The sequence below is a fragment of the Triticum dicoccoides genome, chromosome 3A (genome assembly GCF_002162155.2).
Source record: "Triticum dicoccoides isolate Atlit2015 ecotype Zavitan chromosome 3A, WEW_v2.0, whole genome shotgun sequence".
Lineage (NCBI taxonomy): Eukaryota > Viridiplantae > Streptophyta > Magnoliopsida > Poales > Poaceae > Triticum > Triticum dicoccoides.
In genome coordinates, this window is record NC_041384.1 from 12,018,555 (window position 1) to 12,036,367 (window position 17,813).

At 45.6% G+C, this 17,813-nt stretch overlaps 1 protein-coding gene across 1 annotated transcript in view; it reads right to left on the reverse strand.

Moving 5' to 3' along the window:
• Positions 1–11,511: 11,511 nt before the first annotated feature.
• The window catches only part of LOC119271708, an 11,460-nt gene continuing 5,158 nt past the window's right edge, over positions 11,512–17,813 (reverse strand). Inside the window, exons 2-13 of the mRNA XM_037553429.1 lie at positions 17,508–17,799; positions 17,348–17,412; positions 17,166–17,240; positions 16,545–16,625; positions 16,306–16,461; positions 16,119–16,211; positions 14,352–16,015; positions 14,028–14,242; positions 13,822–13,946; positions 13,697–13,735; positions 13,346–13,411; positions 11,512–13,210 (exon numbers count right to left, since the gene is read on the reverse strand). Coding sequence (XP_037409326.1) covers positions 11,915–13,210; positions 13,346–13,411; positions 13,697–13,735; positions 13,822–13,946; positions 14,028–14,242; positions 14,352–16,015; positions 16,119–16,211; positions 16,306–16,461; positions 16,545–16,625; positions 17,166–17,240; positions 17,348–17,412; positions 17,508–17,799 — 4,167 coding nt within the window. The 3' untranslated portion in view covers positions 11,512–11,914. The remainder of the gene's footprint in view (positions 13,211–13,345; positions 13,412–13,696; positions 13,736–13,821; positions 13,947–14,027; positions 14,243–14,351; positions 16,016–16,118; positions 16,212–16,305; positions 16,462–16,544; positions 16,626–17,165; positions 17,241–17,347; positions 17,413–17,507; positions 17,800–17,813) is intronic.

Below are 17,813 nucleotides of genomic sequence, written 5' to 3' on the forward strand. Positions count from 1 at the left end.
TTGCTCGCTACATAGGATCGCGGTGACTCAAACCAGCAATCTCCCTATACTAGATAAACTGGAGTAACCACCCGAGCGACCTCTCCTATTGTGATTACTTCTCCCTTTTCTTATTTTCCTGTTCTCTTCTTTTTCTTTTTTCCTTCTCTCCTTTTCTTAATTTCTTCAACCATTTAAAAATCCATGGCTTTGTTTTAAATTGATGATTTGTTTCAAAATTGATGAACTTATTATCAAATTTGTGAACTATTTTTGAAAATCGATGAACTTTTTGTGAAAATTGATGATCTTTCTGAAAAATCGAATGTTTTTTTCAAATCAATGATTTTATGAAATTGATGAACTTTTTTGAATTTGCGATTTTTTAATCGATGAACTTTTTTTCAAATTTGCAAAAAAAATTGAAACTCAACGAACTTTTTTCAAATGTGTGCACTTTTTTGAAACACAATGAACTTTTTTTAAAAGCAATGAACTTTTTTCTAAATCGTGGGTTTTTTTAATTTTGTTTACAATTTTTTCCAAAAAATCAAGTTTTTTCTAAAATATATTTGCAAGAAATAGCGCGGCTACGTTTTAAACTTTCCACACTGCAATCATTCACTAGCTCCTAGTCGCTCTAGTGGTTAGGCAACGTGCACTATATCTAAACGATGTGAGCTCGAATCCTCATGGGAGCAAAAAAATTGGAAGGACTTTCGCACTACAAATACACCGCGTGTTCCTGAGCCGGGCCACCATGTGCGGCAGTGGGCGCCAATTGCCTGAACCGGCGCTTTATACCTTCCGATATCACCGATAGCGCCTCCGTCGCCGCACGTCGCCGGAGCCGCATGCCTCCGTCCTGGATGGTGAAGACATGCTCTGGGAGATCCTCCTCTGCCTCCCTCTCGACCTATGCTCGCTCCCCGCGCCTCCGCCATCTGCAGGCGCTGGCGGGGCATCCTCGATGCTCTGTGCCGCCGGCCAACAGGGCCATGTGCACGGCGCCTGCCACTCCGGCCCCTTCAAAGTGGTCTTGATGTGCCATCATTTTGATGAGAGCTAACTCCTCACTACCGTTTACAACTCAAATACCGACGCATGGGGTCCTCTGATCTCTCGAGAGTTTCTTCCATATTGCTCTCGCGGTCATTCTAGCGCCCTTGTTGCTAATGCCCTTTACTGGCCGTTAGTGTTGTCTTTGACGACCATCGCCATATTTCGGTTTGATTTGGACACACAGAACCTTACCGTGATTGACGGGCCTCCCGGTGCGTATAATTACGATAAACTTCAGATCATCCGGGCAGCGGACGGAACTGTTGGTGTTGCCATCTTGCATCACAATAACCTTCAAATGTGGCAGAGGAAGGTCAACTCTGAGGGTGTGCCGTATGGTTTCGGGGCAAGACTATTGCATTGCGTAACATTCTTAACATCCCTCCTCGGACTGGGAGGAGCGCGGAGTCTCTCAAATTGGCGGGGTATGATGAAGATACCGATGTAATCCTTTTAGCTAGACCATACGGCGTCTACATGGTTCAAATCAAGTCAATGCAATCCAGAAAACTTAATGGAACCCCGTCTCCAAATTATTGTCATCCTTTCAGGAGTTTCTACCCACTAGGTGATTGCTCATCCTTGGTCTTTATATTTTACATGATCTTGCATACGGTTATTGTGACTTTTAAATGTGGCACTCACAACTTTAACTCAATAAGCATTTTTTTTTGTGATAAAACTTAGCTAGCAATTATTATTTTTTGCTAGATGGACGAGTTTATAGCCGTGTTGCTTTATTATTTTTATGTATTTGAAAATAACAATTGAAATGTCAAATCATAAAATTTTGAGGTAGTATCAAGAGTTACCTTTGTATACTGCTTTGTATGAATGTTCTTGCATTTTACAAGAGATGTGGTTTTATTTACGTGTTGCCAGTATTGAAAGTGACTTTTAACACATTTATAAAAATAAGTTATAAAAGTGAATTATTTTGCTTGAGTTATGTTTGCCATCTCATCTTCCTATAGGTCTCATGTTGCCTTCTCTTATCCATTTTTCTTTTATTGTGGAACTGTTGTTAATTGTCGTGATTCTTATGCTTCTAGACACAGCCATTGCTGGTGGAACTAATGGAGCTGAAATGTTAGGATGATTTGATGTGCTAATGTGCTGAACCGGTTCAACAGGTAAGAAGATCTCCTGAATATAATTTGTGAGATTTTGACTTTATTTTTTTTTCTTTGGAAGATAATATGCACCCTCAAACAACTGTCCACGTGGAAGAGATTTGGATTGACACATGCTAGTAACACAGAGAAACCATTATAATGGTTCCGAGGCTGAGTGTCGGATCGTAAATGATATGCAGATGATCCACATAATATGTTAGTAGCCCATTTTGCTATTACAAACATCAGTCACCTCAATCTTTTTTGTTGAAAAAGCAATATATCAGTAACTCACTTGTGTTGCGTCCATCACCTTAAAAATTTGTATGAGAAGGCTGAAGGATTTATTTTGTTGTCATATATAGCTAGTAATACGATTTTAGTCTGCTTTTTTCGAGGAGATATGATATAGCTCAACTTTATGTTGCCGAGCTGATCATGAGTTACATACTCCTGTTAGACTCGCCTTGTTCATAATACACTATTACATGCTACTATTAGGCTCACATTGTTCATACGCTGTTACATACTCTTAGGTGCTACTATTAAGTTTTGTCATTATCTGCATGAGGTTTACTAACATATTAACGCTTTTGTTTTCTCCAGCTGAAGAAGGGATGATGCCGTTGTTAGCTGCCACTGAGTTTGTCGCATCGCATCAATAGGAGTTGTTAGTTGTCACCGAGTTTGTCGCATCGCATCAATAGATCGGCGGCATTTGTATGTTATCTGCGAAAACTTATCGTGCCTTAGTCTAGCCAAGTATGCAATGTAGCAAGATGATTTTGAATACCTGATCTGGGGAATTTGAGCTTAACTATCGTAGTATTATATCAAGTCGGATTTGATCCTATCTTTGCCTTTTCTAAGCGCGTGTGCTTGGCAGATCTTGTGATCTGCAGGAGTTTCTGCCCCTTGTATTTGTATCCTTGTGTGCGCTCCTCAGCTTTGGTTTGAAAAAGAGCGGTCCTAACTGAATGCTGTGCTGCTAGTGTTTGAAAAGAACGGTCCTAACTAAAAAGCTTGGGAGTTGCTCCAGAATTTATGCAGATATAAATGATCTGTTGCATGCCAGTGTTAGATCAAATCAAACGTGCATTGGTTCATGCTGTAGACGTGCTCTCGGCTACTCGTGCGCCGCTCGCTCGGTGGAGAGAAAAAAAATCTGAAAACTGCACGCTGCGCTGTCAAATTGTAGTTAGATGGACGCAACTGTTGAAACATGCCCATGTAAAGTTTCAGGTCATTTGCAAAGTGTTCTAATAAAAACTTCTATAAATGGATTTGCTTGTTTATTTATGTCGTCGCAAGTCACGCTAATTTGCATTAGCTGATTTTACGACTTTTGGGTGTATCAAGAATGCTCGTTTCATCTTCACCCAAACTGTCATAGAAAGTTGCTGTCTTTTCATGTACATGTAGAAGCCAAATTTGCGAAACTGAAGTTTTACTGAGATGTTAAATAGTACTACAGGTTTTGTGTACTCAAGTTCAAAACGTTTCGCTGTAGGTTTCTGCCCGGATAAACAGCGAGTTTTCATCGACGTGATGGACCAACAAACGATCATTCGTCTTGTCACACCAACAAATTTCTGTGATACTTACACACACACACCGTACGAGGTAGTAGCCCAGGAGCCTGAAGGAACCTGGCCCTGACAGGAAGTTGCAAGCATAAACATCACTATCCGTCTATCCCTCCCATCAAGTTTGTGTATCCCACTATCCCTTGCGCTCCGAAAAAATGTAGCCGTTTCCATAATCTATACTGGAGTTCAGGTTGCTGAACAAAGTATGAACAAAATGTAGCCGCTGGTATAGTGGTAAGTATGAACGAACCGGCTTGCCCCACACATGAATGATCTTGTCTCGCACGCCCAAAGTGCGTTCATTAAAAGAAGATGCATCCACGACAATTTCATGTATGTGTGCAACCTCGCGAGACGCTTCCACCGTAGGAAAACCCCGGCATTGCTCTTCAAACTTGACATCAAAAAAGCCTTCGACTCGGTGCGGTGGGACTTCCTCCTCGACCTGCTTCAACACCTTGGTTTTCCGCCCCGCTTCAGAGGTTGGGTTTCCACACTATTGACCTCGGCTTCGTCGCGTGTTCTTCTCAATGGCGTGCCCGGCGACCCCATCAAGCTTGGTCGTGGGTTAAGGCAAGGGGACCCTCTATCACCCTTGTTATTTGTGCTTGCCATCGACCCGCTGCACCATATCCTTGCGAAGAGCACAACTCAAGGAAATCTTCATCCGCTAGGTGGAAATGCTATGCCTATCTGTGCTTCGCTTTACACGGATGACGCCGCTGTTTTTCTTGCGCCTATTAAGGAGGATGTCCAGTTTTTCGCCAACACTCTCAAGCACTTTGGGGAAGTCACCGGTCTGGTCACAAACTGTTCCAAAAGCTTTGTTGCCCCAACACTACTAGAAAAAAGGCTACTAGCAGCGCGGGTAAAATGGCTACTAGCAGCGCGGGTATCTGCGCTACTAGTATCGCGCTACAGCTAATAGTTAGTAGTAGCGTGGGTGAAACCTGCGCTACTACTAACTTTGTTAGTAGTAGCGTGTGCCACCCACGCTACTGCTATTATAGACCTGCGCTACTACTAATGAAGTAATAGTAGCGTGCCTATAATACCAGCGCTACTAGTATCCTACTTACTAGTAGGGCACTTTTTTCCCAACGCTACTAGTAACAAATTAGGAATTAAAAAAATAAAAATAGATGCAGTATTCATGAATGGAGATCAGAGACACGTCCAGTGCAAAATAAATTTCAGAGAACCATCTTAACACTTGCAGTGTTCATGGATGCAACATTGAACATCTCAACTCGAAGAGATCACGAGGACGCATGCAACCATCATCAAAAGGTTGGTACCTTCCCTAGCATTTCACCACCAACCTAACCAAACCACTTCTCTAGATATATCTACAAAGCGTCGATGTCCTACACCTTGAGGAACTACGGACGGTGGCGTCGTCCTCCACCTCGTGACCTCCGGACGGTGGCGTCGAGGTCCTCCACCCCGGGGACCTCCTGTGCCGCAATCACCTGGACGTTAATCTGTATGACACGGTCCGGGGGCTTCACGGTGAAGTCTGCCTCCGAGTAGTTGAAGAGCACGACTCCCATCGGGCCGCAGTAGTCCTCGTCGATCACCCTGCACCCAGTCGAGAAAGTGAAAACTTGTTAGTTCGCGCCCTCATGCAGATCCAGTAGGGTATTTTCTTCAATTATCTGTCTCTCTTTTAGTCTATTATGAATCTTCAAAATGGAAAAACACCTACTAAATGCATACCCTAGCTATACGTGTTCATGCTATCTTCTTGTTTTGGTTTATTCAAGAAATACTAGTGTATTTGAGCTACATATGCTTGAAATATTTGACAGTTAACATCTGTTCAAAATTTATCATTTCATGGATAGGGAAATCGCCAACAAAGGACATCAGAAAATTGATTCCCACTGCTCTTCAAAACAGGGAATAGGCGAAGTCAATTTTTAATTTTAATATTCCATGCCGACTTCAAGTATATATGCTAGCATGTAATCTTTGAACGTGGATCAAAATGAGATTTCAGGCTTTGTCGGCCTTACCATGATCAGTACTAAATTCTGTAGGCTGCTCAAACTTTCCCTGTAGGGACTAGGGAGCATTTCTTTCACCGGGTATCTCATTCTTAAGTTTGGGAAGAAACCTGCATCCCTTCAGATAGTCATCCATATCCTGAAGAAAAAACGGTATACATTTACAGTGACTCACAATATATCATCAAATACTGCTCAGGTTTACTTCTAAGAATAATTGTTAAAGATCATCCAATGTTTTCTTACGATCTTCGACTCTGTGAAGTAGAAGCAAAAACTGAAAGCTAAACACACACTAAAATTACCTTCATAAAATTCTTCAGATAGCGAATGAGCGATAGACAAAAATACATACTTCAGATAGCAAAGAGCAGGCCAACAGGCAACAACATAAGTTTTTTAGCAGCGGCGACAAGTAACTACGGAGACATTGCAGGTGAAGAGATGAAATATGGATACCCTTCGTCCCCGACGAGCAGACTTTGTTGACAGTGGTGCAGGGTACGGCGTTGGGCAGGCGACGCGGAGAGAGGCCTGCCTGGCCGGGGCCTAGCCGAGCTTTGCGCTGAGGACGTTGCCCATGGACACCTCCTGCACCAGCGCCGGGGTCGACGTTGGCTCTCCAGAGAGCACCATTTTAAATCGGGCGGCAGAGCATCACTGACTGGGTGCTCGGATCCAACTACCATCTACTTTGACCATCCGAACCACATGTGACAACAAGACTCATCCGATCTCTTGTCCTCTACTCAATGTCATGAGATATTAAGATCCAATGTTATTTCTCCAGGTCTGCTACCATCTATTTATACTAATCAAAAGGCAAACCAATCCACTTACGCCCAGTCTGTCAGGACTAAACTTGTACTCCTAATAGTGGGGCTGTAATATTTCCACAAGCGTAGATGCACGACGCACAAACAATAAAAATATACTTGAGAAGCCAAAATCATAAGAGGCATGGTTTAATGCATATATTAAGAAATAAAAGGTAAAAAGGATAAATTTGCCCCTAGAGTTTGTTCGTTCATGGTGGATAAACATCCATAAATGAATCTACACAATCCAATTCAACAACACAGTTCAGTGGTATGACGATAAGAGCAATGGCATGCTAGACTTAGTTTATTGATGCTGCTCCCACCCACATTCAGTTTGGCGAGCAATGGCATGTTAGACGAGCGTAAACAAAACACACTGGATGTTATATCGATGGCGAGGGCAAAGGATAGATGGTCAACCAGGTCAAGAAGGCACTGAATAGTTCCATTAAGATGATAGTGTGTGCATTTTGAATTGGCTGCAATTTTTATGGGCAAATAAAAAACAGAGGAATTATAATTTCTGAATTCTGAATTGAAGGAGGAGGTGTGAATCTGAAGTGGCCTTACGTCTGCGTAGGGACTGTCTAGTTCCCTGCTTTCATTTGTTCTTCCTTTTATTTTTAATAGATTTTCCCCTAGGATTAAAGCCTAGCTTTGACCAAATTCTCAATCTTAAACTCGGTCATCTGAAAATTCACTGTAAACTAATCCGACAAAAAACTTCTCCTGTATCTGTTGCTACATACAGACAGAGGTCAGTACCCAACCCAATCATCCAGGACCTAATCAACGCAGCACCTGAAACAAATCCAACTAGGCTCAGGGGGAGGCCGTTAAGCCACGCGACCTGAACACCAGGAACTAGATATCTACTAGGCCATATCAAGAACAGGGGGCCTGGCCATGTCCGAGCATGAATCCCGGACGGATCACAGACGATTGAGGTGAGGGGGTCGAGCACGTACGCATGTAGGAGGCGGGGAGTGAGCTCCGGACGGATCACGGACGATCCCCGCTCGCAGGAAAGAAAGCCAGCGGCGGCGGCAGAGGAGAGGGGAGGAGGAAAGCCAGCGGCGGCGACGGATCACTGACCAAGCACCGCCCTACCCCTCATCCGCCGCTCCGGCGCCACGGCCACGCGCACGCGGCTACGGCGGGAGCTGCGGGGGAGCAGCGAGGAGGCGAGGGTCCGCGCGAGGGAGGCGGCGGCGGTGGCTTCCATGGGGATCGGAGCGGAGGAAGGCGGGAGCTTGGGGGAGTGTTGCGCGCGGCCGGTGCTCGCCGGAACCGGCCGGCGTGGGTGGTGGCAGGGGCGGAGCCAGAACTTTTTTGGAGCCTGGGCAAGTTGAGCCTAAGTGTATAATCTAGAATTCAAAAAACAGCTATTTGGATGCGCATCATAATATACCACCAAGTGAAAACATAAATATAATAGTCACACAAAATGTAATTTTGAAATGAACTAATATATAATATCAATATCATTTTCATATAGTAAATAAAGTTGAGACTTGACAACAAAAGATACATAACCAGCCTTCCATAGAGACAAACTCGTCATGTTGGCAACAAAAGTAAAACTATACATATCAGATGTCACCAGATGTGACTGTGCCATTTCTTTCACCATGACAAAAGCATCTCTCACTTGTTCATTTTTTTCCAAAAGAAAGACATACAACCAGCATTGCATAGAGGCAAACTCGCCATGTTGCCAAAGTCCTACAAGGCACTACAAGATTAAAAATGGATTTGTATTAAAACAAATTTAGTTGTGAGATCTTAATATATTCAAAATCAAAAGCAAGAATAGAGATGGTCAAATGGAATGGAACATATCGGCATTGCACTAAGGAAAATCACGAGGCAAATGCCCTTTCCTAGAACTCATTTGAGCAAATGTTCAAATAATATCCTTATCATCAACTGACTTGAATAACTCCCGCTCGGTGTAACATATCATATTATTGATCTTGCTGCACAGTTTATTCTTAATAATCTTCATGGCTGAAAAAGCTCTCATAGCAGATGCCGATGACACCGGCAATATCAAAGCCAGCTCAATAAGTTTGTATACCAATGGAAATACCAAATGTTTCTCATTTTGAACCATCTTCACGGACAAACCTTGAACATCACCACAACTAGTAAAAGAAGCATGCCTTTTCACTTGACTTATATAAGTGAGAAGTTGCTCTCCTATTGTTCCACGGTCATCATTAGAAAAGTCATCATGATAAAAAAGAAAATGAGCTACAACAAGTAACAAGTTCATAGCACGGAACATTGCAGCAACTACTTGTATTGTATTATTCCCTCCTGAAAGAAATATAAGATCATTTAGATCTAAAGTAGTGACGAAAAGTCCATATACAAGGGTTTGTACATATGCACTGATTATGAAGATCAATGCATCATAAGGAAAAATACGTGTAGATTCTATCTGAATCTATATGCAGAACTGCAGATGGCATCTAGGTATGAACTATGATGCAAGTACGGGATAGTTTGGTGGAGGATCTCACCGAAATACTGCGATTTTACAGTATCCAGCACCCACAAATACAATTTTCTCTTGTCCCCAACAAAAAACCCCCAAACTTAAACCCTAGGTCTATCAATGAATCAATCCCTGGCCGGCCAGACAAGACCAATTATTCAGAGATGAGAGGAAGGAGGGGGTTGAGGAACGAGGTAGAGTGCATCGGTGTTTGGAGCCCGCTCGCCGCCGGCCCTGCTTCTAGCCGTCTCCAGGGCAGCCGTCGGCCTCTGTCGCCAGTCCGTGCGCTGGCTGCCTATGAGAAACGAAGGGACAAGGAGTTGGAGCGATCGATCCGTGGATCGTACAAATTCGCTCGCGTCCTGCACTCGTGAAACAGAAGTTGTTTGGGCCTGGGCTGCAGACTGTTGTACTATTGGGTTGTGAACATGTGAGAAACGATGGCCCAGATTTATTTTGCCCGGGTAAATCCAACTACCCAACAAATTTAGCCCTTTATTATCGCTAGGATCGCTGCCATCGAGGAGCCAGCGAGCCCGGGCAAGTGCCCAGGATCGCTGGGCGGTGCCTCTGCCACTGGATGGTGGCGGCGGCGAGGAGATCGTGGGGAGAGGAGCCGAGCCGGGGTGGGGTGGATGGAGGTGAGTTCGTGAGAGAGTTTTTTTAGGGATGAGAGAGAGAGAGAGTGGTGGGGGTGGCAGTGGATCGAGCCGGGGTGGACACGCTTAGTAGTAGCATGGGAGTCTACCTGCGCTACTACTACTTACTTAGTAGTAGCGCCGGTTTTACACCCCTCGCTACTACTATGGTCTATTTCAGGGGCATTGTTCGAGACAACTTAGTAGCAGCGTGGGTTTATACCTCTCGCTACTACTATCAACTTAGTAGTAGCGTGGTTTTTATACCCCTCGCTACTACTAATTAGCAGTAGCGCCCACTTTTAAATCGCGCTACTGATAAACTTCTGTGTATAAGGTTTTCCCTAGTAGTGCAATCCATTGCGAAAATGTGGATCTCCCGGATATCCTCCAATCCTTCCCGGCCATGTGATGCTCCTTTTCGATGAAATACCTTGGGTTGCCTTTGTCTATCAAGAGACTGAAGAGAATTCACTACCAGCCCCTTGAGGACAAGGTTGCAGGCCAACTCACTCCTTGGGTGGGGAGGCATGTTGCCTCAGCGGGTCGCGTTGTCTTGGTAAAGTCGGTCCTCACAGCAATTGCGGTCTACTACATGACGGCGTTAGATTTACCAGTGGAGGTCAAGAAGAAAATTGATGCCCTCAGACGTGCTTTCCTCTGGGCAGGTTGTGATAAGGTCACTGGTGGAAAATGCAAGATAAATTGAGAGCAAGTGTGCAAGTCCAAGATGCATGGAGGTCTTGAAATCCTAAACCTTGACAAATTTGCCACTGCCCTTCGCCTTCGGTGGCTGTGGGACGAGTGGCTTCACCCAGATAAGCCATGGGTTGGCTTGGGAACCCCTTGTGATGACAATGACCGAGATATCTTTGCCGGGGCTACCAAGGTCCAAGTTGGGGATGGCGTGCGTGCCAAGTTCTGGGAGTCTCCTTGGCTTGATGGGATTAGGCCCAAGGACATAGCTCCCAAAATCTATGACTTGTCGAAGAAGAAGAAGAATTGCTCGGTTCGGTTGGCTCTGCACGATAACTTCTGGACTTCCCAGGTGGATATTCTTCAGGGCATCACAGTTCAACACCTCTCTGAGATTTGTCTCCCTTTGGGAGAGGGTCTCGCATGTCCACCTTGACGTCAACACGCCGGACACTATCACTTGGAAGTTCACTACTAACGGCCACTACTCGATGGCGTCAGCCTATAAGGCGCAGTTCTATGGCCATACTGACACGGCCATGATTCCAACCATTTGGAAGATTTGGGCGCCTCCTAAATGCAAGTTCTTCGCATGGCTGACAATCAACAATAGAATTTGGATGACAGACATGCTTCAGCGTCATGGGTGGCCAAACTGTAACCTTTGTCCACTATGCAAGCAAGTTCAAGAGTCGGCGGCCCACCTTCTATTTCAATGCCGATACACTATCAGAGTTTGGCGTATGATCAAAGATTGGCTTGGTCTCCATGACGTGCATCCTTCCGATTGGAGTGACGCGACTTCTGTTAAAGAGTGGTGGAGCCACAATGCTAACAAGAAGACCCAATCGCGAAGGCCGCTTGCTTCCTTGATGCTGCTAATCTTCTGGGAGTTATGAAAAGAGAGGAATGCACGAGTCTTTCATAATAATGCCGTTCCAGTGGGAGTCGTCGTTGCTAGGATTAAAGATGAGACCTCACTTTGAAGCATTGCGGGAACAAGGCATTTGAATAACATAATGCCGCGAGAGTGATTGTTGTAATTCGGCCTTTGGCCTTAACCTCTAAAACGTCTCTCTTAATCAATGAAAATGGCAAATCTTTTGCCTAGTTTCAAAAAAAAAAAGTATGAACGGAAAGAACTCCATTCCTGAACAAAGTTTCCATAATCCATACTGTATAATATTAGCCGCCCAGGAGGAGCCTCAAGCAACCAAGCTGCCAATGACAGAATGCTGCAAGCAAAAACATCAGTAGCCCATCCTAAGCATGTCCTACCCCTTGGTACTCCGCAAAAAAATGTAGCCATCAGGCTAAAGCTACCAGAGCATAGACAAACCACTGTGCACCTGCTATATATCAACCAGCGAAGCGCGAGACAAAAGAAGGAACTTCATCGAAACAAAGTATCCGCAAAGTATGTGTTGCAAGTACTTCCTGTGCTTTTAACCTGCACCAAAAGCACGGCGCGCCAACGAAACCATGCCTGATAACATCGCCCTTCAGCATATCCCATGCGGCGGCGGCGGCGGGCACTGGTGGTAGCTGCTGGGAGGGACCAGGAACGTGCTTGTGACGCTGCCATCGGAGCCGGTGGTCGGAGAGGTCGTCTGTGGGCTTCCAGTTGGGTGCAGCCCCGACAGCAGCACGCTCCTCCCGGCCTGCATTGGAGGCAGGTTGTTGATCTGCACCTGCCTGCCGAAATCCTGGAAACCCCACCGGTACGTCCTGCCGTCGTGCTGCTGCGGGGGAGGAGTCGGAGTCTGGTGCCACTGGCCATAGCTGCATGCACCCATACTTGTGGTCATAGTGTGTCTCTCGCCGGACCCTCCTGGTGTATCCTGTCTGCTTTGGGGGTAGTAGTGGTGCTGGTGCTGATCCGTTGAGCACGCCCCGCCTGAGAATGGTGCCCGCCTCTGGTCCTGGAAGACTCTGCTGTTGTACTGCTGCTCAACTGGGTAACCGGGGTTCGAGAAGTGGGATGCGTCGACGTTTGCCGGCGTTGGGTGTTGCTGCTCTGGCTGTACCCATTGCTGCTGGCTCCCTTGGTGCATAGCCTTTGAACTATGATGATCATCTGGCAGCCACCATTTCTGTTTCCCTTGACGCAGAGGATTTGCATGAGCATCTGACATCCGCCATTGCTGCTGGCTCCCTTGGCGCCGAACTTTTGTGTGCGCATATGCTTGCCCCCATTGCTTCTGGCTCCCTTGGCGCCGAACATTTCCGTGTGCATGTGTTTGCCCCCACTGCTGATTACCCCCTTGCTGCTGAACATTTGCGTGTGCGTATGGCTGCCCCCACTGCTGGTAACTCCCTTGCTGCGGAACACTTGCATGTGCATATGGTTGCCCCCACTGCTGGTTACTCCTGTGCTGCGGAACATTTCTGCGTGCATATGGTTGCCCCCATTGCTGGTTACCACCTTGCTGTGGAACATTTGTGTGCGCATATGACTGCCCCCGCTGCCGAGTACTCCCTTGCTGCATGGCATTTCTGTGTGCATCTGGCATCCCCCACTGCTGACTCCCTTCGTGCTGGGCATTTGCATGCCCGTCTGTCAGGCCCCACTGCCGACTCCCTTGATACAGAACATTGGCATGTACATCTGGCAGTCCCCACTGCTGGCTCCCTTGCTGCCGAGCATTGGCATGTACATCTGGGAGCCTCTTCTCCGATGCAAAACCTGCATCCTTACATTCATTAATCACAACGCTTTTCGCAACAGAAGGCGAGAACCCCTGGTACTGTGGATGTTCTCCAGTCAGATAGCCGGGCTGAGATACATCTGTGGATTGCTGAAAAATGATGGCGCATTCGAGTAAGTGATGCAAAAGGTGGCGTGTCGATATGGGAAAATATCTGGGAAATCTTAATGTGCGAGAAGAGAGTGCTACTGAAAATGCGAGTACTAAAAGGAATCCTCATCTTACCTGTGTGAGTTCAGAGAATCCATTACAGACCGTAGAATTGCATAGTGTGTAGCCATCGCGTTTCATCTGCATATACAACCCAAAACTCAGAAATAGACCTGAAATATTATTTCAGTATACGAAGAAGACAGTTCCTAAAAAAATAAATCATCCAGTGCAGCAACTAGTTTAATATGCACAACAGGTAAACAATAAAAAATACTGATATTTAAACATATATCTATAGTTTGTTGTCAGTGACTAGTGGCAAGTGGCCACAGACAGAATGTCTTTTTACCCAGACAAAGACAGAAAGGTTCAATTTCTTCACCGTCAAAAGAATGAATGCCTTGGAAGACAATGCTTACTTACCAGAAGAATGAATTGATCCACAAACTTCTTTGCTTGATCCTGAAGCATACCATGGAGGAGACAGAGATGAAGAGGCATTACAGTATTATTCTTGCATTGTAAAACTGAATTAAAATAGTACTCACAGAAGTGGGAAGAGTAGCGATGTGAAAACGCTCATCTCCTGATATCATTTCAACAGCTATTTGATGGTCATCCGGTGATTCAGACTCAAGAAGGCAAAGTATGTAATGAGATTGATCAACTATACCTGCCATGTGTGATGCTTTAGAACAAGAGTGGAACTAAGCGCAAAATAAGAATATGCGTGCACAAGCAGAAATAAACCCACCTCTACAGAAATACTGTACACGGTGAAAAACAAAGCTTCTAATATTTCGAGTATGTTTCGTTCTCCTAGATGGACAGCATGAAATGGTCTCTTCCCGCATGTATGGACTTCCCTCAGCACCCTCATACCGAATGAAACAAGATGGTGAGCAGGAATTCACTGGCGTCAATGTTTCAAGACCATCAATTTTAGCAGCATTCCCATCTGGTGCATGCCTAGATAAAGAATAATGAACAATGTAAAGAACTTCAATAATTCTGGCACCAGTTCTACCGAAAAAAATCCAACTTAAAATGAGAAGTACAGAGTGAAGTTGTACAACACCTCTGGGTGGTCAGGATGACCTCTGATAGAATCCTTTCTATGTTAGGTTCAATGTTATATAAAGGGTGTCCAATGCACACCTCAATATCTGGAGAAATACCAAATTGACTACTAGTACCATCAGTAACACCTGGCTCTTTTGAGCTTCTGTCCTCAAACGAACGCCTGACCAGAATATCAGCTTGTTTCTGCCCGTTCCCTTCGAAATTGACTTGCTCGTTCAGAGAAATGGTAGAAGTTCCTGATACTTTTATGTTTGAAGTAATAGGTTGGGGCTCCGTAGAAGCTTTATCCTCGTGAGGTTTGGCGTCTGCATTTCTTGAACTTGCATTGCAGGAGGTTACAGAGGTCACTGAACTGTCTTTGAGCTCTCCTCCGTGATTGTCCACATCTACACATGAGACCAGATGACTTTCTCTCATCCTTGTATCGGAAGAGTGAACCTTTTCAGGGATTTTTTCTATATGCAGACTGTTTCTGTTCAAGGAATACTGTGGAAGAGTGGTCGGGAGTATTGACAGGGGCTCATTTTCCTTTCCTCTGCCAATTGGCTGTTCTAACTTGACCTCAACCGGCAGCTCTTTTGGAGATCCCAGCTTAACCTTTTCAGGGAACTGTTCTAAACATGGATCATTTATGTTGAAGGAAGGAAGTGGGTGAGTTGTTGGGACAACTGAGAAGGACTTCTGTTCCTGTAATCTTACGTCCTTTTTGCCCATGGTCTGATCTACCATAACCTCAACTGGCAGTTCTTTCCGAGATCCCTGCTTAACCTTTTCGGCGAATTTTTCTGAACATGGATCCTTTATTATGTTCAAGGAAGGAGTTGAGAAGGACTTCTGTTGATGTACTTCCATGTCCTTGTTGCCTATTGCCTGATCTACCTTGTCCTCAACCGACGGTTCTTTTGGAGATCCTAGCATAAGACCTTTATTTGAAGCCCCCGCTGACTTTTGAAACTGGTCATCGGAACTTTGGGAACTCAACCTTGCACTTTTCACTGAAAACAGCCTTTGATGTAGAAGATTCAAGCACTCCTTTCTCTTTTGTGGTAGAACTGTCTCTGTTAGCAATGGCCCCTTTTTATGATCAACCTTCACGATAGCTAAGTCCGCCTGCTGATCATGATTCTGAAGAAAATTATCAGAAGCAGGAGTACTTGATGCACTTTGTTCCCTATCACAGAAAGCAGAGCTGTTGATAATGGTAGAAGAGCATTGCGTAGTATCTTCGGGATCAGACACTACAGTTGATTTGGCACTGTTAACTTGGGGAGGTGATGGACAGTTCACTGGCGAGCAGCTCAGTATTCCGCTTGGCAAGACTTCTAGAGCTGAATTCTCAATGCATACTTCTGTGTTAACTTGGGGAGGTGATGGACAATTCACTGGCGAGCAGCTCAGTATTCCGCTTGGGAAGACTTCTAGAGCTGAATTCTCAATGCATACTGCTGTGTTAACTTGGGGAGGTGATGGACAATTCACTGGCGAGCAGCTCAGTATTCCGCTTGGCAACACTTCTAGAGCTGAATTCTCAATGCATACTGCTGCACCTTCACAGGAGTTGCATTCCTTGGGCTTGCATTTGTCAGGAGGGCCAGGAGAAGTATTGAGAGGAGACGTCTCTTTCATTCGTCGTCTTCCCTTATGTAGACCTAAATCAATCTATTTGCATACAATTTGGCACAAAAGCACAAGCTAAGTTGCAGTGCTTTCTAAAGTTAACAAAAGAATAGAGTAAGGATCCAGGAACTGAAAACAGGGGTACCTTCTTAACAGAGTTGCATAGCTTTTCAAGGCATGGCTTGGGGTCCAAATTAAGCCTGGGTTGCAAGGAATTAATGATGGTCGACTCAGCAATCTGAAATATGCATAAGAAAATTAAATCAGGTGGGATTTTGGAAATAGTAGATGACAGTTAAACATTGCCTTTCCAGGTTTACAGAGGTGCTGACCAATTGCTCGTGATAAGTCCATGAAGCATCCGCAATCAAAGATAGATCATTGACAACACATTCAGTCCCCAATCTAAGAGCAATTCTGTTCATTATGGGGAAGTCGTCTTCTGAAGAATCATCCCCATTCGACAGGAAGGACCTGTAGTCCCGCACCTAGGTGTGTTACAATGTAAAGAAAGCCCACATAAGCAGAGATAATACAGACACTGAAGTTGGAAGATACGACTTGAGCTAACCTCACAAACAACAATTCCATTTTGGAATTTGCAAGGGATGCCATGCAATATATCTTTAGGCAAGCAGCCATACTCAATATCCTGTAAGAACACATTTATAAAAGTATAAAATCCACAAATGATGCACTACAAGAAACTGTCACAGAAATAAGAAGACCATCTGGAGTCAGGACAGCATAACTTGTTAAGGGTGCTCTGAATTTCTGGGAATAAATATGCAACCAAAGCTATCTGGTGGTTCCCCCACAGAAAGAATATACCATAAAAGAAATAAAATGTGCAATCCCAAAAATATGAAATGTTCAGTGGCTCTATGAAATGTATGCACAGTAACACTTTACTCTGATCTCATCAGCACAAGAGAATAGTGTGGACAACAAATTTTGCGACAGTCACAATGCCCTGCCATGGTCTGTGTGTTCGCCTCCGGCGCGCCCATAAATTTGTTGCACAGGAATGGAATGCGAAGTCTAGCACCCACTCCGCAGTGCAATTACTCACCCACTTTTTACCTTGTTTCTGTAACTTGAAAATCGATTCATGATTAATTACCCCCAGGCCCCAGGTCACCCCCTCTCCCCTTGACAGTTCAGAGAAAAACGAGATGGGCACCATACGTACAGAGAGCAGAGATCTGGATGCCCTGTTGTAGGGCTTCCTCTCCGGATCATCACCAATCAGAAACACAAGCATCCCCTGCAACAGAGCACCGAAACCAACAGATTCGGCCATGAGCAACAGAGCATCATCAAGTATAACAAACAACACAAACAAACATGTAGCAGCGGTCGTCGCACACAGACCTTGTCGATCCCGCCGACCGAGTACCCATCCGGGAACAGGTTCAGCGCGAACGACGGCTCGAGACCTGCAGCACGAGAGCTTTCACCAACATTTGGGTCCGGAACAACAGAGCAACGAAACGTGTCGCCGCGAAATCGGGCGGATGGCTCGGGGCCTCACCTAAATCGGCAGGATCGGCGCCGCGCACGGACGATCGGGCGGCGATGGCGTCGCCGCCGAGCCCCGGCCCCGCCGCGGCGGCCTGCACGCACGGGTTTGAGTCAGATGGTGAGCGCTCGTGCCGTACGAAATCCCATAATACGAAGGAGATGGGGAGATGGGGAGGGTGGAGGCGTGGCGAGGCGAGGGTGCTCACCTCCCACGGCGGCGGCTTGGGCGACCCGTCGGAGGCGTCGGCGGCGGGGGCGGAGGAGGGGGGCGGCGGGTAGAAGCGGCGGCCGCGGCGGGAGAGCTTGAAGGAGACGA